Source organism: Rissa tridactyla, chromosome 2 (genome assembly GCF_028500815.1).
Source record: "Rissa tridactyla isolate bRisTri1 chromosome 2, bRisTri1.patW.cur.20221130, whole genome shotgun sequence".
NCBI lineage: Eukaryota > Metazoa > Chordata > Aves > Charadriiformes > Laridae > Rissa > Rissa tridactyla.
The window spans coordinates 72,825,905-72,848,057 of NC_071467.1; the positions used below are offsets into that span (position 1 = coordinate 72,825,905).

Here is a 22,153-nt window from a genome sequence, read left to right on the forward strand (position 1 = left end):
GCCATGAGGTCAATATTTTTCCATAAGTTTATGCGGGGAAAAAGTTTGTTGAAACGATATCCAGGGCCTCTTTTTTAACAATAATTTTCCTTTGCTATATCTTGCCAAGATTATTTAAGCCTCCCAGTACATATTTATAGGAAGTTTGGACAAGGATGGAAGGAGGATTCATTTTTTTGGAGCTCTCGTTCAAGAGTCTGAATATTTCATTGCTTTATTAAAAAGGAGAATTTTCACCCTGCTGTAGCTTTTGGATACCTGCACAAAATGTGTTTTCACAGGCTACTCTAAGGTTTTAGCACAAACACTTATATCCAACATGCAGTCGCGGCACATGCCAAATAAATTCCCTCACCTTTGCGGTGACGGATCCACTCCAGAGCCTTTGCCACCTGTCGGCCCCTCACCTGAGCCCTGCCCGGCTCTGGAAGGGCTTTGTGCTCCCTGTACCAGGCAGAACATTTTGAACCACTGCTGTTCGGCAAAAGCGGAGCTCTTCCAAGACAGGCTTGGCTAACGTCACCTTGAGACAGATCCAATACAATGTTTACTGGAGGCTATGACATGGCTTTGACCTCACCTTTGCCTTCACGTTTGTCCAGTTTCAAGTGCCGTTGGATTTCACTGTTATTTTCTTTTTCTTTGTTGCTTGTTAACTGCTGCTCTCCTTGTATTACCTTAAGTATGGATCAAGCAGAGGAAAATATACAAAAGTTAAGACTAATGATTTTGTCTGTTGTCTAGGCTGAGAGATCTGAACACTCACCAACAGAGGGCTATAAAGTTATTTGCAAGATTTTAACATACGCTTAAAGCATTTCTGGTCATCATTACAGAAGTAATGGCATGGGATGTGCCTGGTGATCCTGGAAGTCCCATTTGGGACACCAAAAGGGTCTCACCCTCCACGGTGCTGGTGCATGTCTTCTGTACATTGACATGCTCCGCAGTGTTTTGCAGAGCGATCCAGATAAATAATAAATGGAAGGCTCTTGACTCGGCTCAAGCAAGAGAGCGAGCTTGGTGGAGCGGTGGGAGAGTGGTGGGCGCTGGGGAGGAGAACAGCCTCCTCTCACTCCCAGGAGCTGAAAACCAATATTATTCAGCAGAGTACCTCTGCAGACAGATGAGTCCTACTCAAAAATCATTCAGGAAAAGCTGGGAAGAGGGGCCCTCATTGGCGTGACACCTCACGTAGACTGTGTTCCTTTCAGGATTTCCCAGCAGAGGTCCGTCTCATCAGACAGTTGACTAATGGAGTACAGCCATCGTTCTTCATTTCCTGCAAAGGAACTCGCAAGAGGTAAAGCTTCAAGAACAGCCCTCTCCCTTTTCCAAACTGCATTCCCATTAGAAAACTTGGAGAAGTTATAATAGGAAAAAAATGTATTTTTTTTCTTTAGTTGTGTGTTCTCAAACTGTTCTGAAGGGTCTATAAACCAAGGCATGCAGCTGTGCAGTGGATAATCTGCATACTTACTCGTTCCCTGACTACAGGCCAGAGGCTTCTCTGTGACAACATATGAGTTCTGACTGGGCACCAGGTCTGAAAAATATATGTACGCATTGTCATTGCACATCTGGAATTTAGAATTGCTAATGGATATGCTGTGATAGAAAAGAAAAGTGTCTGGCCAATAAACTTGGTTTATATATTTATTTTAAAAAGCATTACCACATTTCTGGCTAGTAGCCTTTCATCCTCTAGACTTTACACCAGTGCATCTGGAATGCTAAGCAGCTCTTTCAGGGATGCAGCCATATCCCAAAAGGCATCTTTTTTTTTATTTGAAATAACTTTAAAAAGTAATTAAAAAGGAGGAAGGTGTTTTTCCCTATGGAGGCTTACATACCTAGCATTTTATATCGGCTCCTACAATCTCAGAAACCATAGGTGAAAATTCTCTCTTGGACTCTCAGTTAACCTACTTTACCTTCCAGGATGCCGCTATAGGCACGCGTAGCTGTGCTGAATAATGTATTTTGACCTTGTTACAAGCGCAACTCTACAGAACAATTACTCGTGAGTGGAAAGCAATTACGAGCAGTGTAAATCCGAGCACTTTGAGTTTCTACGTGTCACTTTGACCCCCCTCCTCATCGTAGTCACTGAAGCTGTGAGAGTCCCCGTCCTACGGCTCACCCTCCGTAGGTGCTGAGATGTCCCCTTTGTCAACTCAGTCTCTCTCAAGTTCTGGGAAATCGAAAGAAAAGAATCAGACACCAGCAAATAGAGAAAGTTGCAAGACCACCATCTGTCCAGGCACACTCATAGGTGGCCATCAGAAAATGACGCACCATGGTGATGCAGGGAATGCATCTCAGCCAAGTTAAAGGCAGGTCTCGTTTCCTGGCCACCTTTACAGTTATGGAGCGCCGGCAGACACGGTGAGTGTGTCACATCTTGATGCAGAGGCAATCTGAAATGCTCCCCCGCACACAGGTAGTCTTTCATTTTATTTATATTTGCGTCTCTAAATGTCATACCTTTACGCAATGTGCTCTGCGCACACAGTATTTTTAAGACAGGAACCAACTCGGAGCCAATGGCAGCAAGCAGGAACCCCGTATGTTCAGTGAGGATTTGTAGGGCTGGACTACTGACAGCCTCGAGAACCAGAGACACATTTTCATTTTCTTCACTCAAGATTAGGAATTAGGCTCAAACTGCGAAACAAGGCTTAGAAGATCAGCTTTTTATGATCAGACCACCCAGATGGTTTAATGGCAGCCGTTTTGTCATCCACATGGTGGCTTTGCAGGTACTTAGAGGATATAGGAAAACCAATCCACGACCCTCTTCTCCCACCCATTTCCCACCAAAGCTCCCATGATTGGCTTCATCAACAAAATCAGAACCAGCCCAGTCAGTGCTTTATAAAGCTTTATTGCAAGATGTGTTTACATAATGCTGTAGAGGTGAGCTTTTTAACTACTTATATCAAGAAATTTTGGACACAGGTCTGCGGTCGGTTTTCCGTATTGACCCTGCGTGGCACAGAAAAAAAAAAAATAAAAAAGTGTGACTGCATCTTTCCAGACAGTAAAGTGGGGAAAGGAGAAGAGGCAGATGAGGGGTGTGTTAAAAAGAACCCCCACCCCGGGTTTACACTAAATGTGAGAAAGCTTCTGAAGGATCAATACAAACGGTAGGTGAGCTTCATGTGTAATAAAATCTTAAAGAGTAATTCAAGTTCTTTATGAAATAAAACTCAGGAAACAAAAAATGCAGTTTCATGGACAATTAAATTTAACATAAAACAAATTTACCTAAAATGAGAAAACAACAAACAAAACCAAAAACTCAACCAAACAGAAGGACCTGTAGATAATATCTCTGACCATGCATGGCTTGGTTTTTAAATTACAATTCACAGAATAACACTGCTGGAAAGCCTATTTTACACTATGCTACACAGAACACGAAAAACATGAGTAGTGACATTTACACAATTTTACAGTATTTCTCCTTCGTCTAAGAAACACGTCCTTTTCTACTTTACATTTTTTTACAATTCCCAGCTCACAAAAAAAGGACACTATAGGTGCAAAGACAGTCTTTAAAAAGGAGAAATGCACCCAATGCTACAAATAAACCTTTTCTTTCACAGAAGCCTCTGTATTAGATAGTGATTAAACAAAATATATCTCTATCTGCCACTCAATGTGAAATGGACTAATTAGAAATAATTTTAACTTTTTTTTGAGTAAACATAAAACTATACCACATCTCTGAAACTCCTTGAATTACTTGCTATGTAACTATTAAACCACTTGCCAAAAACTGCTTGGGATCGCATCTGAAATGCCAATTCAGCCAGTTGCTGCCCCAGTCAAAAAAAAAAAAAAAAAGGAAGGTAGGCTTTAAATGTTGTTCGGGTGTTTGCACATCATTTTCAACAGTTGCCCATAACCAAACATTTTCTCTTTCCAAAATGCTTATTTTTGTTTCAGAGCCTGCAAGTACCTGGCTCTTGCAGAGAAACATCAACAGTCGTAGTCCCTCCAGCTTAGACAAGTTCCTTGCGCCCCAATGCTGGAAAAGCAGAGCCATCATCCCAACGCGGCAGAGGGTCAGGCTCTGCCTGCGGATGCACGCAGGACCTGCCGGGCAGGTGACGAGAGGAGCGGTACACGTGTAGCGAGTGCACAGGAGTGAAAAAGAGAGAGGAATACGCTCGTGCTTCTGTCTGACACTGCGTCCCTGCCACATCCTTTAGATAATGGCAGGCAGCGGCACGCCTGCCTACCAGCTGTGGAGGGAGCATAAAGGATGTGACACTGGTAGGCTGCCACCTTGTCCCCATTTCGCCTCAGTGAAATCAGAGCATTGTAAAAACAATAACCACACAGCGTACGCACACCTGAATCCACACCACTACCATCAGTCAAATGGTTTCTGAAGCATTTTGGATGGACACTGGCTGCTGTTACACTGCCGGGGACGCAAAAGGAACTGCACCGACAGTGGCATCCTGCCCCTTAGGCTTGCACTAGATGCGGTAGTCCTTGCTTGTGACTTCTCAATGGCTTTTAGCATTCGCCAGGGTATGCTTAGAGCCTGGCACACCGGGGATTTAAGGTGTTGTCCTGCCACGTTGTCTAATACCTTAAGGGGCAATGGAGTACCTTGTAGGAGGCCCTTGCTGTTCAGTCACATCAAGACTCTGACTCCAAATTTCTGTTAAATCCGGGCATGAACTCTTATCTGGATATTCACATGTGACTTTCTATTAAGCTAAAGCCAAAGTCTTGTCTATCTACAAATCTGATGCCTTATTTTGCTGACAGAGTCAGTCACTACAGAGATTTACAATAAAAGGGGGTCAAAAGAGAAAAAGAAACGTATTTTGAAAACTGCTTTTGATGCTGTTTCCAGTATTTATCGAAGCAAGAAAGACCCTCATTAAAACACCGTTTTTTTGTTGATTTTGGATTATGGACAGGGATCTATCAAACGGAAAGGTCACACGTAGCAGCCAAGGGGCTATAAAACATCTGGAATTCATGAGCCTGATGCCTGGCCTTACTGAAAGGTGAAGAGTGATGAATTTAATTTTTGTGAGGGATCCTTCACTCTCAATTGTGGCACACAGCTTTCCCTGGGGGTGTTCCTTCACCGCAGCCACATAACTGCTACTGAAAGTTATCCCTCAGTTGGGAGTGAGGGAATACAAAGTATTTGTATCCAGTCTGCTTTTAAACACCAAGGGAGATGAAAGGAAATTAGGATAGCTTCCCTTTGGCGGCCTTTTCATATGCTAAAGTTTACCTCGGCTTTCAAATCAGGAAGGCATTATGGTGGTAGACGGACAGACAAGTTATTGGCAGCAGACGGGTGCTGAAATGAACACCAGCAGCGACTCTGAGAGCTTGGTGGAGATACAAAACCCTGGGCACTACGTTTGCAGCTGACTGGTACTACGAGAAAGAGAAGAGAGATAGTTACTATGGCTGCAAGTGTTTAAAATCAGCCTTCGTGGATCTCTAAGTGAGAAACAGGAACACGTGTTACTACATCGTGTTTCCAAGACCTTTATATTTGTCACAAAACCAATCCGTATCTCACACACGTTTTAAAACAACTGTTACATCCTTACGGTGAGCTCTTTTGATGATGGAGGAGCAGGCAGCGACTCAAACCCTGAAGGTTACAGCCTGATTAGGCAGACAGACACAGGCATGCAAATATAACCAATTCCTCCGTTTCATCTGGAATCCACTAGTTAGATGAAGGGGAACAAACGTTATGCCCACCGTCAGGACATGCTAGCAGACTCCGGAGGAACTGCTGTCACCTTACAGATTGGCCGCTGGCCATTTCTGTCGTGAACCAAAATGGAAATCTTTTCTGTAGTTCTTGCATTGTTACTGTGCTCAATCATCTTGTTGCAGTAAACACTGAGGACAGAGGAATTAATCCGACTGTACGCTACTGCATAAACAAGACCAACTTATCCTTCAGAAATTTATGGACATCGGTTTTACAGATAGAGAGTGGGAACTTAGGCAAAAATACAGAAAAACATAATGGAAAAACAGACAAGGATGAATATGCTTCACATGTAAGACACTTGCATCCAGAGAATCTGAAGGAAACCAGCTTTTTTTCCTGAACCCCACTCCCCAAATTTAATTTTCTCCTCGATAAGGAGCATACAAAGTTCTGCACAATTTTTGCACAATTCTTGGAGAACACATATGCCCCACTATTAGTAATTCATCAGCTACGTTAAGTTTCAGACACAGATGCTGTACTATGTCTAAATGAAGCACAAATTTGTTTCCTGTTAGCAAGTGGCCACCAAAAGCCACCTACTTTGCACACTCAGCATATTTTAATTAAAATATTCAGTTTTAAAAACTTGTTTGATTTTCTCCCTCCAACCACATATAGGACCTCTGGCAGCATAAATGCATTCTGTTGCATTTTTGCTTCTTTTATCACTTAGCAAATATCGCAGTTCAACATGACCATGACGTTCAGGGTGTCTTCCTCTTGTTTCAGACCTCAAAGACCTCCACAAACCCCCATTACCTTCATTTCTTTGTTCTAAGCATTCTTAGGAGAGATTTTAAAAGTCCCTAATGATGAGCAGCACATAAAGATCCACTTCAAAATCCAGATGCTCGTAGGTCTTGCTTATTTTACAGTGAAATTAATTATATGCCACTTCTTTCTGTTTCCTAACCAGCTTCCTCCTTTACATAGCTTCCAAATACACACCACACTTTATTAATTACACAACTGTCGCCTTCTGTCTACTTGTACAATTGACTTTTTAACAAGCTGAGGGGAAAACCAGATCAAACTCAATGCTATCCTTAAGAACCATTGCTCATTAGTGGCTTCTTACCCATGGATTTTGACACGTGAAGATCCAAGGCAACGGCAAACAAAGAATGAAATGTTTCAATCAAGAGAGGGACAGCATAGCTAGGATGTTCCACCACAGATCTCACTGCAGTGTTATCAGCTGCCTGCTTCTCTCATCACTTGGATGCTCTGCTGAATGCAATGTGATGGATGACCGAGGCTGCAAAGGTTTATTGTGTTTTGTTCAACTATCTTGAACAATCTTCAGCGATTAGCCTGTCCCTAATGAGAGCAGAGTAGAATAACTTGCTGACGTACCTGACCTAGCTTGGGTACCAGAAGCAACATCGCTATGGCATTAGGAGCCCAGCAGAGATTATTAATTAATTCTACTTTTCAAGTGTGTTTTGTAGCCAAAATTGAACTCTGTTACCATGACTACATTGCTGCACTTCCCCAGTTAACTAGCATCAAGGAAGCCTCAGCTGTTACTGCTGTGCAGACACACCCTTAATCTTAGAGGCTAAGGCAATGGAAAGAGAGAATCTTGTGCATCCTTGAGGATCAACTGGTCATATACAGACTTTGGCTTAAAAAGTTCCCTTTTACATTACGGTTGTTTGCAGTTCTCTTCAAAATGTTTCAGCACTGGCTAGGGTGACTGTGTTCAATTCACCTTCTCTGCTGTATATGTCCTCCACTTAAAGGCAGATGAGTTGACTAAAAGTTCTTCAAACACACATGCTGAGGGCAGTTACAAAAGTCAGTTATAAAACAGCGAGATAAGGGCAAACATATTGGAGTGTTCGCTGTGGTACCCTCTCCACTTGCATCAAGGATAATCATAAAAAAGAGTAAAGAACAGCAAAAACACAGCAGGCTTTTAGCAGGGCCATTTCATATTCAGATCCATGAATTTGAAATAAAATCACCACCACGTTATCTTGCAGCAGAGAAAAGCAGCATGAAGGGCACAGGCAAGTGAACAAAACTTCTTGATCTTAGCATCTGAATGCATTTATCGAGTATGTAAAATTGTTGGCGGAGATCTCTTTGAAACTGTACAAATGCACGGTACAGCCACAGCTCAACAAGAGGGAGGTGTTCTGTGCCCTCTCCTCTGTGTGCATGCTGCTATGTACAGTATGAGTGTGTATTAATACACAGGAATTCAGGACCCTAAACTTTCCACTTGCATGGCAGGCCGTCTCCTGCCCCACAGGGTGAATCCCATTGAGTGGCACTGAGTTCCTACAAAAAGATACTCTTTTCCTCCTGTCCAGGTGGAACAGTAAGGCCCCAGAGTGAAAATCGCAGCCCAGCTAGCTTCAGCAGGAGCATGATTTCACATCATGACTGTATGTGTATAGACACATGCACACACGTCCACACATTCATTCTGTACATATACAGAGGTACACATACATTTTTACATTCTTTGGTGGCAAAATACTAATGATAAAAAACCCCAAACCACAGGGCTGCGCAGACTGTGCATCTTTGCTTAATGAATCTGCTTCAGGAAAACTGGGGTCGCTGTAACAGGAGCTATTTTGCCTCTTTAAGGACTGTTCCTTGCATTGACAAGATGCCGTACATTTACAATGACTAAAACAGGGCACAAGGAAAAGCCAACGTAAACACAGCTCACATGACAGGTAACTCAGAGAGAGCCCCCTCCTACCCACATCAACACACCATGAAAGAAGAAACAGCCATATGCCTTCACCTACAAGCACTCAAACACTTCCTCAGTTACTGTCCGGGTGTCGGGCTGAGCTGCGGCACACCCTTCTTCTGCCCTGGCTGTGGGGTTCCGCTTTTGTTGCTTATTAGAATGAAAATAAGAGAGGACGGGACGTTGGGAGCAGCAGAGGAGGCTGGCAGGTCAATGCCACACCGAAGGGTTGTCAGCCTGTGTGCTTCAGATGAACGGCTCTTCTTGTCGCCACCTCTGGGACGTCAAACCTGCATCTCAGAGGTGCTGATGAGGCCCAGTGCTTTGGCTTCTTCTGGTGTCAGTCCGCTCTTTAGTGTCCTTCTCACTGGATGGTCATAAATTCCAAAAGCAGGCAAAAAAACCAACAACAAAGACAAGGCAAACAATTAGAAGCGATAATTACACAAGACTTTCAGCTGAAAAAAACCCTGTTAACATGCAAGCTGAGCCAAATCAAAAGTTGCTATATATTCAGGGCCTCAAGTTCAGAAATACTGAGTAATGCCCTATGCTAAACCCATGGGAGCATCAAGGACCCAGCAACTCCAGTCAGGCAAAAAGAGATTTGTCATTTGACATTTAGTCAACAAAAACTTTTAAGGAAAAATACCACAGCATTTTAAGATTTGTTTTTCTCTGAAATTGTATCAGTTTATTTTCAGTCCACAGAAAGTACCATCTGCCCTATTATTTCATAGTTTCATAAAGATTTTTTAAAAGAGCTTTTAGATCTTTATAGGGCTCGATTGAATTTATCACTATTAAATCCTATGTGACCCTTTAAAGGCATAAGAAAAAAAAACAACGTCAAAAGATTAAAAATGGAGCTATTTTACAGTCTATTCAAATCTTTGAAACTACTGTCTTCATACACACTCTCCCTTCTTCTGTAATGTTCCTCCATCCCAGCCCCATTTGTGTCATCTTTGCCATTAGTAGTCTGCAGCATTTTAGTTGAATTTAAATGATAATCTAGGCCAAAATCTTGTTTCTTAATTTTCTGTGAAGTGTTCTGAACACTAGCACCAACATAAAACTTTAAAAACCTGTGATTGCCTTTTTTACTCAGGAAAAAGCAACCATGTGACTGCACACACTGAGCATTAGCGTCCTCCTAGTTCTACCGGCGCTGTGATTTTCAGGTGGACGGCTTTAGGTCAAGACACAAATGGGGTGTTCGCTCCACACTTTGTTATTCAAGTACAAAACGCACATTCAGAAGTTTCAGCTGCATGCAAAGCATAAACAATGACTTTATGTTGAACAAAATATATTCAGAGACCCAAAACAATGAAGCCTAGAGGAAACTCCTAGAGAAACCAATTGCAGACAGTGGTCAAGGACTTCTTGCATCGTTATCATCTAGCACAATTAAGACAATCTAACTTATTGAGTTCAATCTAACTTATTGAGAGATTCAATTCATGTAACTGAAACTGGGTGGTCACATCCAAGGGTCTAGCCAGAGTGAGAGCAGGGAATGGACCGGTATAGAAAACAAGGAGATAAGAAAAAGGGAAAATACGGCGTAGTTGAACATTTGATACCATGCAGGTAGGACAAAAATGATCTATGTTTGATAGTCAAACTGATTTCATCAGTTACTGTGGTTAATCAAATGAGCTGGGAGTGCCACATGTGTAATTGTTCCTCCATTATCAAACCCTTACTTGAAAGTTTTTCTTCGAGGCTCACTCTTTTCTCCTACGGTATTTGCATACTTATTAAACACCACTTGGAGCCTGCACGGCAGGCTTTTATGATAGCCACTTTTTCCTACAATACTGATCAGCAACATCTTCCAAGTTTAACAATGCTTAGCTTAAAGCAGTACGAGGGTAAATGCAGCCGACAAAGCTGAGATTACGAAAGACTACTGGAAGAGCAATACACATCCAAAAATGTTCTGGTCTGCACGGTGCAGAACACCCAATACGGACTTTTGAGTCAGGCCTCATCACTGGCACCCTTTTACACTTCTCAAATTTGACACAGAAATGTCTATGGTGACAAATGTTAATTTCTAGACACGAGCTATGAAATATCTTAGGGTCTTAAGGTCTCAGTGAATCACCCAGTGCTTATTTCTGTATCAAAATGCACTGTATCAGGAGTGAAAGGACAAATCCACAAAAGCTGCAGAAGAAACTTTTCTGTCCCATTAAAATCAGACTTGCCTGTTCAGTTCACCTGCTTAGCTAGCAGCACTGCCTCTCCCCCAAACATGTTTTTTTCTGTACCCTCTATAACACGCAGCCAAACACGGACCATAGCTAGCTTGGCCACAAGATAGTAGAGCCATGGTAAAAAACATGGGTACAGGAGACCAAACTTTCACAGGATGACTGTCTACATAACATTACATCTTCCCACTGAATGCAAAAGTGAACTGGAAAACTGCACGCGAAACAAATTTCCACGTTTTAGACACTTCTGCAGAAGTACCAAACCAAACATACTCACGACTGCTCTCACACATAGCCCCGGCTCTCTCAGACCACAAGCACTCACTCACATTCACAAACTGAGCACAATAACCACTGTAAAATAAAGCTATTTTTCTTGTCAGATGGTAAGACAGGAAGAGCGAGAGAACAAGCAATTGATATTCCTCTCTGTAAACATTTAATAGGAACTGAGGGGCTCTGCTAATGCTGGTCATTAGCAAAACTCTGGTCTTATTTACAACAAGGTAGATCTGGAATAACCTTCTTTAGGTCAGTATAATTACTACTGCATAAATAACTGCGCTGAGACTCTAACAACTGAAAGGGAAGTGCGTGCCTCTGACTTCCATCAAGGAGAATACAGTTGTTTAAATTCCTCCATCAGCCTGAGTGATAGGATTACTTTTTTACTAGGAAAAGCCAAATGGCTTTACAATAACATATAGGTCTCTTTGAAGAAAATTATAGGAGTTTATATTCAGAAGTCATAATCAGGAGTAAAATACCATGGTAGAAAACATCTCCATGGAAAAACAAGGAAGAAAACCAAGGAGTCTTCCTTTACGTAAGCAAGATTTCTCTCTGAATCTCCAGAGGCCCACCTATCAAACATACTAAAGTTTTAGTCTGAGGACATCGTGTATTAAACCTTGTATGACTGAAAAAAAGAAATACTGTATGCAGCATGTGACAAGGACAAGTACGCTGTTCTCGGTTTGTATTAAGACTCACACAAGCAAGGCCAGCCCTGGGTTTGCACTTTTTGTGCACTGCAGAACAAGTAGGAATGACAATACTCAACTAATTGCTGAGACATATGCAGCTGTAATTAAACAACACAATCTATTTGCATCCCTCAGCTAATTGTTTTAACTCATCTCAGCTCTCCTATAATACAGAGAAAGATGACTTGGATTTAAGATATTCTCATGACCTAAGCTTTTAAGGCCAGCAGCTAGGAGAAAAGAGCGCCAAACAATGTAGGACTTTGGTGGTCATAATGAGATTGTCAGGAAAATAGTTAATAAAAAGCAAAGATGTGAAGAATCTTTTCAGTGACAGAATGGTTCCCACAAACACGGATGGCTGCTGACTTTATAAACTAAGCGTGGGGGGCCAGATACTGCAAAGTACGGTGACTACTGGCAAGATTAAAGCTGTCCACCATTAACAGGCAACGGGAAGGATAACAGCTGACGGAATCACGGTCACAAATCAAATGAATTAATTTTTGCCCCTACAATGCAACAGGCCAGTCTGACACAATCCACTTGCAGTTTGAAGTATTTTGTACTTAGGGAAATGAAAAGGGCCTGATAAAGGGTCTCTTTATATGAAAATTATATCTAATACGTGCGAAGTACTCACAGTACATTTCCTCATCTGAAGATACAGTGGATGGATGCAGTATCAGTAGTAACACAAGAGCAAGCTCCTGCCCCACTGGAGAGTCTTGCGGACTATGGAGGCTTGTGGGTCATGAAGTCAGGAAAAAGTTATCTACAGGAGCAGGGACTACTCTGGGAGGTGGTTGAACCTTGTCTTGGCATGCTGTTAAACACATGTCCTCAGACATTTGTCTGTTTCCTCATAAAGCGCTTGGTAGGGTTCCTCTACCTTAGGAAAGGTCATGAGCACATTCAGTCATCAAAATTGAATGCAGAGAGATATTTTCCTTCCATGTTTTATAGGCATTGCAAAATTACATTTCTCAAACTAGATCTTCACTCTCCCCTCTTCACTGAACTCTGTCATGTCTCTAACTGGACTAGACATAATATCTTGGCTTGTAAAACTCTTGGCCTGCTGCAGATCACATTAAACTGAGTTATGGAATGTATTTTGGAGGCAGTGACAATAAAAATAAGACTTTCAAATGACCTTTTAGGTTCTTTAAGCAATTTTTAAAACATTTGCTAAAGAAACATAACATAGAGAGAAAATAACTTTTACTCTTGTCGCAAGCAAGGCCTGCTGAGATCCCATAACCAAGAAACTAAATGTTGTTTTTCTGGGGTCAGAGGGCATGATATTCTTTTTTAATCAGGAAATCTAGAATTTTATTTGATATCCTGGCAGAATGCAGTGTGCTTATGATGAACTCAATGAATTTGACTCTGCCTGTTGGGTCAAAATCTACACAGATACATAGCCCTCACAGTACACTGGGAATGTTTTAAAAAAGAGTAATTCCCTAAGCGCAGCTTTGTCAGAGAATATAATTATCTAGGGGTTGGTTGTTTTTTAAAAAGCAAACAGCAACTCCTAATTTCCCACCAGATATGACCATTCTCTGCTCGAGAAGTCACAGAATTAGTGTCGTTCCTACTACAAAAAAGATGTGGCAGCCCCAGAACTTTCTTTGGTTCCCAGCTGCAAAGGTAATGCAGTCGCTGATTTGGAATGAAGAAATTTTAGGTGGCTGTAAATTACACAGTGAGGGCAGCAGGAAGGGCAGATTATAAAAGGCAATGCAGGCCAGCTCCATCATCCCATTTCATATCATGTATCTCAGTTTTCTTTTCTGTTTGCTATTCTATTCACACCCAGCTTGCACACTCAATCTATTTTCTCATATATTTGCATTTAACATATTCTCTTGGACTTTACTCCAATGAGTCCAGCAATGGCCATCTGCAACTCAAAATTTCAATCTGGACAGTCTTGCTCATATTCGCTTATGTTAATCCCTTTCTGCATTTCTGTATTTTTATGGCACTATCTATGCAACTTATGTTTAATTATGCATGTATCACTGCTTAATACAAGTAGGCCTAAATGCTTAATAAAAATACTAACACGTTTTGTGTAGAGATTTTCTTACAGAGATTTGTAGGTAAATTTTTGGATTTTATCACGCACTTCTCTGAAGACGTACAGCCAACTGAAATGTGGTCTTTGTCTGGGCCAGCCACATAGAAAGCTCCAGGAAACAACGTATTATTATGTATTATTATTGCCCTGCAGCTTTGCTTTGAGTCCTGTCAGCACTTCATAGATGGCACAAGTCTCTCCTAACAAGACATTCTGTGGTTCATAACCATCACCAGGTGTAACTTATAGTGCCTGTGACATAAAGGGGAGTCTAGCAGTAGAAAAGGACAAGGTGGAATTTTGAAAGGAAAACTTAACTTGTGTTTCATCTCCAGGTGGCTTACGTTACAGGGAACAAAAAGTATCACTGCTTTCGAGAACCTAGGCTGCATGAAGAACATACGGGTTTTAAAGTCATATTTAACATGTAGTTGAAACTGTTCAAGTTTCGAACTTTCTGTATTTCACAGACGATTTACATAGTCCCAACAGTAAAGCAGAAAAGATTTAACTCTTTCCTTGAAAGCCATCTATGACAATAAACCTCCTAATTTTCAGGAGGTTTTGTGAATTCCACTGTAAAAAGTTACTACTAAAAGCAATCCTGCTGCCATCTCTTTCACCATTTCTCCCACTTAGCTTCACCAGTCAGAAGCGTTTCCACTATTAATAGGTAAAGCATCAAAAGCATAGAGCTCACCTCACAGGTAATTAGCGATAGAACAAGAAAGAATGGGTTCAAGCTGCAGCAGGGTAGGTTTAGGCTGGACATGAGGAAAAAATTCTTCACAGAAAGAGTGGTCAGACACTGGAATACACTGCCCAGGGAGGTGGTGGAGTCACCATCCCTGAATGTGTTTAAGAGTCGTTTAGATGTGGTGTTAGGGGATATGGTGTAGGGGAGAACTTTGTTGAGTGGGTTTGATGGTTGGACTCGATGATCCCAAGGGTCTTTTCCAACCTAAATAATTCTACGATTCTGTGTAAGCACTGTATACTATTTTTAAGAGCAGACTATACATTAACAATGCACAGGACAAAAAAAAAGCAGGAGATGGGGTACAGAAAGTAAGCCACCTAACACAAGTGTTTCAGGCATGCAGCTTTTACACTCCATTTGAAATATTAAAATGACTAAAAGTCTATTTTACAGTGATTATTAGATAATAGACTTTTGCTAAGGAGGTAGCTCAGGCTTATGAACACAGAGCTGTCTGTGGGAGAGCAACTTGGCGGAGAAGCAACATGGGAAAACCCGTGTTTTACCACTCGGGTTCTGTGGAATGCAAATTAATTATCCCCACTAGGAATCCATGCTGGGAAAAATAATAGTAAAATGCATCATCTCTACAAGCCCATTAGGTTAAAGATAACTATGATAGAAACTATCTTGTAATTATGCTAATCAGGTGCTGTTATTCTGCCTAGAGAAAGCCATATATATGTGTTTTTTGACATATTGCCGGGGCAAAATAAATTCGAAGTAGCTTCGTGTGAACCATTTCTGTTTATTTTCTAAGAGAGACTTCCCTCCAAACACATCTGCCACTCGCATTCAAGCACGGTCAAACTCCTGCCTCGGGAGATCCTCGTGTTAAACTCCTTCATGGCAGCAGAGGGCTCTCTTTGGCAGCTGTGGTATCGCCATGCTCTTCTGGAAAGCCACACAGGAGATCGCTTTTGTTGCTGCACTTCTTTTGCAAGGCGACTTGAAAAGCAGCCCTCCGCTTCCCTGTCTTTCCTCATGCTCAAATGAAGCGCTTTCCGTAACAGCTCTGTCACCTCGTCAGCCAGCAACTCGCTGCGGCTGATTGCTTACCCGGATGCTGAAAATAATCATCATCTTTCAGGAAGGAAGGATGATGTAAATAAGGAGCAAATTGCTGACCAGGGGTAAACTTGAAAGCCATTTCAATACAGAAAGAAACCAAGCAAAATAAATATCCTGTCAACTTAGGGCTGACAGTGCGCAACTCAACCATACATTATTTTTTTAATGCTCAAAATGTAGCTATCCCAATTCTTGGGAATGAATTCTGTGACAAGAATTCAAAAGCCTTGAAATATATCTTTACAATACGCCAACTAAAAAAGAAAACAGGGATCACTGAAACAACAAATGACAAACTGGCAAAAGTGAAAACATCTATTTGTATCTCTTGCAAGATGCAAACAGATGAGGTAAAATTAGCTCTTTCTACAGAAATACAGTTGAAAAAGTGCCAAAAGTGTATACCATAACAAAATTATTTATAGAAAATGTCAGTACTAATCTTCAGTGACCTGGGAACAAGAACAACTTTATTTCCTACAGATACTGACATCGCTTGCTTTTTACCAACTGCTCACCTCCCGACAGCTTCTCCCACATTACCTTCAGCTTGTTCATTCCTTCAATAAAGAAACTGCCATTTGGCCAAGAAGAGATGCCCAGAGAAACTCCAGCACTTGTAAATCCTTGTCTAGAAGCTCCCGCGAAGCTGCAGAGAACTCCCTCTTTTTAGTTCTCCCAGTACTGGAGAGAGAGCACAAGGAGGTGCCAATGGTCTCCCTACGCTGTAGGGTCCTGCTGGGACACAGGCATCATCTGCTACCAGGCTGCGCTCTTTGCTAAGACCAAAACCTGAGCTCTTCCTCCACAGAGCAGCACATCTGGGTGGGCATTTAATCCCATGAGGTGACAGCCACTCTAAATTCATCAGGAACAACTCATTATAGCATTTTTCTCCTTATACCTACATCATATCCTCTGTGTTTGGGCAATGTAACGTACACGTGTAAGTGAATGTCTGTGTAGTGTCAACAACATCTCTGTCTTCTCCCTGTGAACTGTAATAAGCAGGGATAAAAGATATGGATTTTTTGTTGTAAACATTGCATATTTAATTCTGACTACCCAGATCGATGCAATGACTTCTCACCTTTTTTTTTCAGTTGCTGTAGTAAAGCAATACAGCTCAATTTTGAGCAAATACTAGGTTCCACAGTATCTCTAAATACTGGAACTGGAATCCAATGCAAAGTTAAGGAGTGTGCTTAATGGTGCAGGCTGGGTTAATTTTATATCTGACTTTCCTTATACAAAAAAGATGGAGCTGCTTCAAGCAGAAAGTTTTGAGGAGAGGAGTCCCAAGTAAATAATCTGTATCAGAATAAAATTCATTATAGAAATGACTCATAGATTCCTTTAAAACAGTGACTGGAAAATGAATTTAAGCCTCTTTTACATGCAATTTTTTTTACTAGAGTTTTAAACCAGGCTTTCAAAAAACCCCTTTTGTTTTGAAGGCTACATGATGTAGAACTGTACAGAATGACGGCAATTTCACTTTCACAGTGCTAGGACCAGGCAAACACTCTTGAACAAAACCTGAGATATGAAAGATATAGTTTGAAACTTGTGGAGACTGCCAAAAAAATACACAGTTACTATACGCCTGAACAGTTAAAAAGCAGAATCTGCCCCTGTCTGTCAAGATCTGTTATTTTGAAGGAAAGCTACACAAGTAAATGTAATAGACATTGTAAAGCACAAACTGAACACTCATAAATAAATACATACCTACTTAGAAAAGGTATTAATGTCATCAATCACAATTATATACATCATCAATTACAACTGACAGAACTGTAAATATGGAACAAGCTATTCAGCCTTGTGCTTCAAATAAATACACTGATTTACAACTAGTAAAACTCATGATGAGACCTATAAGTTGGTCAGCTTCCTCTCCTGTTTGTTCTCCTGCAGCTGTTGATGCTGGCCTCTGGCAGAGATACGGGACTACAGAGGCCTCGCCCTGACCAGGTACATCACTTTCTCCAGCTTACTGTGGTCAACTGTATTTATTATTCATTCAGTAAGTATTATTAATAAAAATTTTTAATTATTGTTTGTAATTTTATTTCTTGTAGATCATGGAGTTTAGTCCTGTCATTTTTGCAAAGATCTTGCCATCCTAAGGATGAAAGAATGTATTACTTAAAAGGCATCCAAAAGACACTAGCTATCTTGGCATCTAATGGAGATAACCTTCCAGCTGCCAGAGTTTTAAGTGCTTTATCTCACTTTCTGTTTTCACTCAGTAATTAGATTTTTATTAACTGGGTACTGACCCTCTGAAGGCTCAGTACTTTGTGTGAGGACAAACAGACTCTGACACTGAATAACATTGGTGATACATTTACTTTTTCTAAATGCAAAGAATTGTTGCTAAATGTGCATCGCTAGATTACTCTGCCCCCTCCTCTAACCACTGATAGGATCCAGTTAGTCAAATCCTAAATAATTAGTTGCAAATTCTAAGTGAAGTTGCTTGCCTTTAAAGCATTTTATACAGACTTTCTTCTTGTAAAATTTTTATTTTTTTAAAAGCATAATTTCCATTAACTCCTGCTTTTAGTCAGGCTATAAATACCAGAAGAACAGTCTCCCTCCTGGTATTTTGGCACTTTTGTATCTTTTCATAGCCAGAAAAAGTAAGTGGAGAGACATGAAAATGAAAAATAATGAAAAAACAAAGAAAAGAAGAAGAAAAAGTTAACTGAAGCACCCTATGAATGCCAAATAAAAACGACACACCTTTGGATTCAAATAGTCTCCCATCTAGTATTTTGTTTGCTTACAAACACGTTTATTCCAAAGCAGCGCTGCACGTGTTACCAAAACTTGTCTAAAGCTTGTCTCCAAGCCCGGTGCTTTGGCAGAGCTCTTTCCCACGTTTTGGCACCTGATGACAGTGTGCTAACTCCTATTTCACTTGTACTGAAGGTGGAATTTAGTATGAAATACCTGACCTGGGATGTTGTGTAGTTAAGTTTAATCCACCGGCCCTGAGCTTATTTGTCTAGGATTCAGATAATCTTGATTCAATTTCCATCTCCTCCACAGTCCACTCGTATGAGTCTGACAGATTACTTGAGTGGTGCCTCAGATCCACTTCTGCATAATGACTGGAAGAATTTTTTACTCCCTGCAAGTCATTATGCAAATAAATCAATAAATCCTTATGAGATGTTTCCATATCTCAAGGGTCAGTCACAGGGTATATTATTAGGCTAAAGCCTAATAAAAGAACAAGGCATTATCATGTCTCTCCTCTCTCTTTTTTAAACATCACGAACAATTTTGATCAAGTTGTCTCATTTGAATATTGGATTAGATTGTGATTCAATTATTATCTGCTCCAAACCTGTTTTTCTAATGCAAATCTAAAGCAGATTTTCAATTTTAATACAGTCTAAGAGAAATAAGAGTGCACACGCAGGGAGACACTCTGAGATAAAACAATGTGGGGGAGAACAAGCCTCTCACTCTGCAACGTCCCCATGCAGCGTCTTCAGCAGAATCCAATACAAGCACCACTGTGCTACTCACCATCAAATATTAGTCACTCCTGGGCCCTACGTCATGGTTTACGATTCAGGGTCAGCTGAAGATCCGGATGGAGTCAAGCCATCTTTAAAGAGCTATTTCCTTGGCACAGTTAACTGAAATTATTTGTTGGCGAGACCGCGTTGGGACCCCTTACTCTTTGACCACTGCCTTGACTTTAGGGAGCCGGGAGACACGCTCTCAAGCATGAAGGTTGCAAATACTAACAATTCATAAAGGAGGAGGAAGATACTTGCAGGTTCATGTTTTAGCCTTAAGGTAATTGCTAGTCAGCTGGTCTGGTTTTGCTACCCTGTGGCTTAATCTGCACTTGAACAAGGTAACGAATCCTTAGGACTTTCTCTTGGTCCTTTTTCAGAGCCCTGCCACGCCATTCACAGAGGTCAGGAATCAATCCTGTTTGGCTCAACGTTTCCAAGTATTGCTCTGCGTATGCCAGAATTAGTGCGAATACCTTCCAGATGCTTATTCACGATTATTAAACCGGAGTATGACTTCTCGTGATGCTGACTCATGGGAATCACATCATTACCGTGAGACAGATCCATTCAGTTCAATGAGACCGAGAGAGAGATGGCACCTCTGTTAAGAGTCTAATCCCGGTAGAATTGATTTTATGTTAGGGGATGGATGCCTCAAATAAACAGCCGGGACAAGATGAAAAATAGCATTATCTTCCTATTTGTCTATTATGGAGTTTAATTAAATGTACTTAAGTAAAATTTTTATCTTATGGATGATACTGCTAGTCTTTACGTGTCTTCTGTTGCCTCAAAGGTGCCGTGGCTATAAGACCTATTTTTCTCCTCCAATTTGAAGCAATTGGCATAGGCTGCTTCATCATGGTGTGAAAGTCTCTTTTAGTAACAGGATTTTCTAAGCAGCCCTATTCTTCTTCAAATAATTTCTTCTCTTACCTCACTTCTTGTAATCTTCACAGCATACGCTGCTTATCTACCTTATATGATTTTTTTTAATTCATCTCTCGGTATTAAATAACTTCCTTTCTTGACTCTTTTTTGAAATCTCAGTGGCATCTCATACAGAGAGTTTAATTTTTATTTCCCCAAATCTACTGGTGCCATGCCTGTAATACTGTTCTGTAAGCTGCTGAAATTAACTTCAGCAATTGTATTCATTGGAATTTGGACTATCAAATAGAGTGATTCTTACAACTTCCTTATCCCAGTTTTCCTTTGCACTCATTGTTTGTTATGGCATCATTTGTGAAGGTCATCCTAACCTTATGGGAGAACCAGATAATCCTAAGTATATTATATTTTATTTCTTTACTAAGTTGAACAGCTCCGCATAATGTTACAAAAACCTTTCTCACAGAAAGCTGCCCTCAGTCTTCAAGATCAGAAACAGTATATTTTCAACCTAATTTGTATTTTATGCTTTTAAAATATGCTGAACTGACATCTCTAGAGGCTGAGGTCTATTATTGACACACAGAAGAAGGACATCTGAGAGAAAAAGACCGCAGAAGCTTCCCATGGCAACTTCCCTTGAAGCTGAAGCGGTGACAGAGCATTTCAGTTTTTGTGTCTAATTCAATACTGTGGCTTTCTGGTGAGGTTTCTAATGAACAAATACAACTGCAATGTTATTTTCTCATATATAACACCACTCCAGTATGTCCTGTAGGCAGATCTCTGAACAGCCATCACGAGGCAATGACTTACAGTTCATTACTGTACTTTTAAATGTCTAATTTTATCATTAAAAACCTCCACTGTGTAAAGGTCTAGCACAGAATTAAGTTGTCTCTCTGCAGATCATCACAGGAACTGAGTTGTTATACACTTACCAGGTGCCTTAGCTTTCTGTAGTCCACTTCATCTCCCACGGAACAAATTCCTCCCTACTAGGTCTCAGTTGACTTCAGTCATATCTGGATTTATCAGTGACCCCTCGTATCTTCAACCAACAGATACAGACGCTTCCATCTGTCTTTTGTTGGATGACTCACTGCCTTATTTCTCCTCCCAATTTATGGTTCTGCTGATTGCTCTGAGTTCAAACTCTTCTACGTCATTAAGATCTAAGCTCTCTGCATACCAGACACAGCCACGCTGCTCAACAATCGCAAGAGCTAAAACGGTTCAAATGAACATGTCAAATATCTCATTTTCCTGTATAACTATTTCTTGAATTTAACTTAACCTTTTCTATATCCCTGTTTCTGTTTTCCCCTAGTTATAAATGACTTGAGTATCACTTGTTTTCACTTCACATTTTTCCGTCTTTTTTTAATGGAAAAAAAATCTGTTGCCCATGAGAATCTTCTACCTGAACCACAGGAAATTTTACAGTGCAACTGCATATACCTCTTTTGGGTTTCTGATTTTGCTAAAAACATGTATCTCAGCTCAGGTTCAGTAAAATCGTTGCTGATTGCTAAGTAAGCCTGACAAGATTTCCAGTTCTGCACTGAAAGCAGTGAGACATACGCAACATAATGCACAGTGAAAATCATTCCTTTCAACCGCGTTTTGCTTTGATGTCCACGAGCAGATTGAATACCAAGCTGATGGTAAAAGCTAAAGAATGTGTATGGGAGCCTGAAGATTGAAGGTGGTGAATCAAACCCACCAGATAATAGGGTCTCTTTATTATCTCTGCAGATAATAAATATCATAGCGTCTGTTAATCTAGATCCTTGAAGTATGCCTAGAAATCTACTTTTTAATATGTTTATGGAGGACCCGAGTTATATTTCTGCCTGGAAGATCTTCTGCTCGTTGAACTCACATCATGCATTGAAAAGAGCCGGCCACTGTTCATTTCCTGGAGGTGCCACATTATCAGTCCAGCTGAGTGTATTTTACAGCTAAACTACTTCATTTACTCATCATCCAGGTATACTGAATATCTATCGGAGTGAAACAGCTCAGTTAAGATATTCTCCTTTCACACTTTCTTTCATCGCGTCAGCTGAAAGTCACGCTAAACTG

At 40.8% G+C, this 22,153-nt stretch overlaps 1 protein-coding gene across 14 annotated transcripts in view; it reads right to left on the minus strand.

Moving 5' to 3' along the window:
- Positions 1-2,871: 2,871 nt before the first annotated feature.
- The window catches only part of FHOD3 (formin homology 2 domain containing 3), a 403,988-nt gene continuing 384,706 nt past the window's right edge, over positions 2,872-22,153 (minus strand). For all 14 annotated transcript variants that reach the window (XM_054190223.1, XM_054190222.1, XM_054190220.1 and 11 more), the window contains one exon: positions 2,872-8,862. In XM_054190223.1, the coding sequence (XP_054046198.1) occupies positions 8,780-8,862 (83 nt within the window). In that variant the 3' untranslated portion in view covers positions 2,872-8,779. The remainder of the gene's footprint in view (positions 8,863-22,153) is intronic.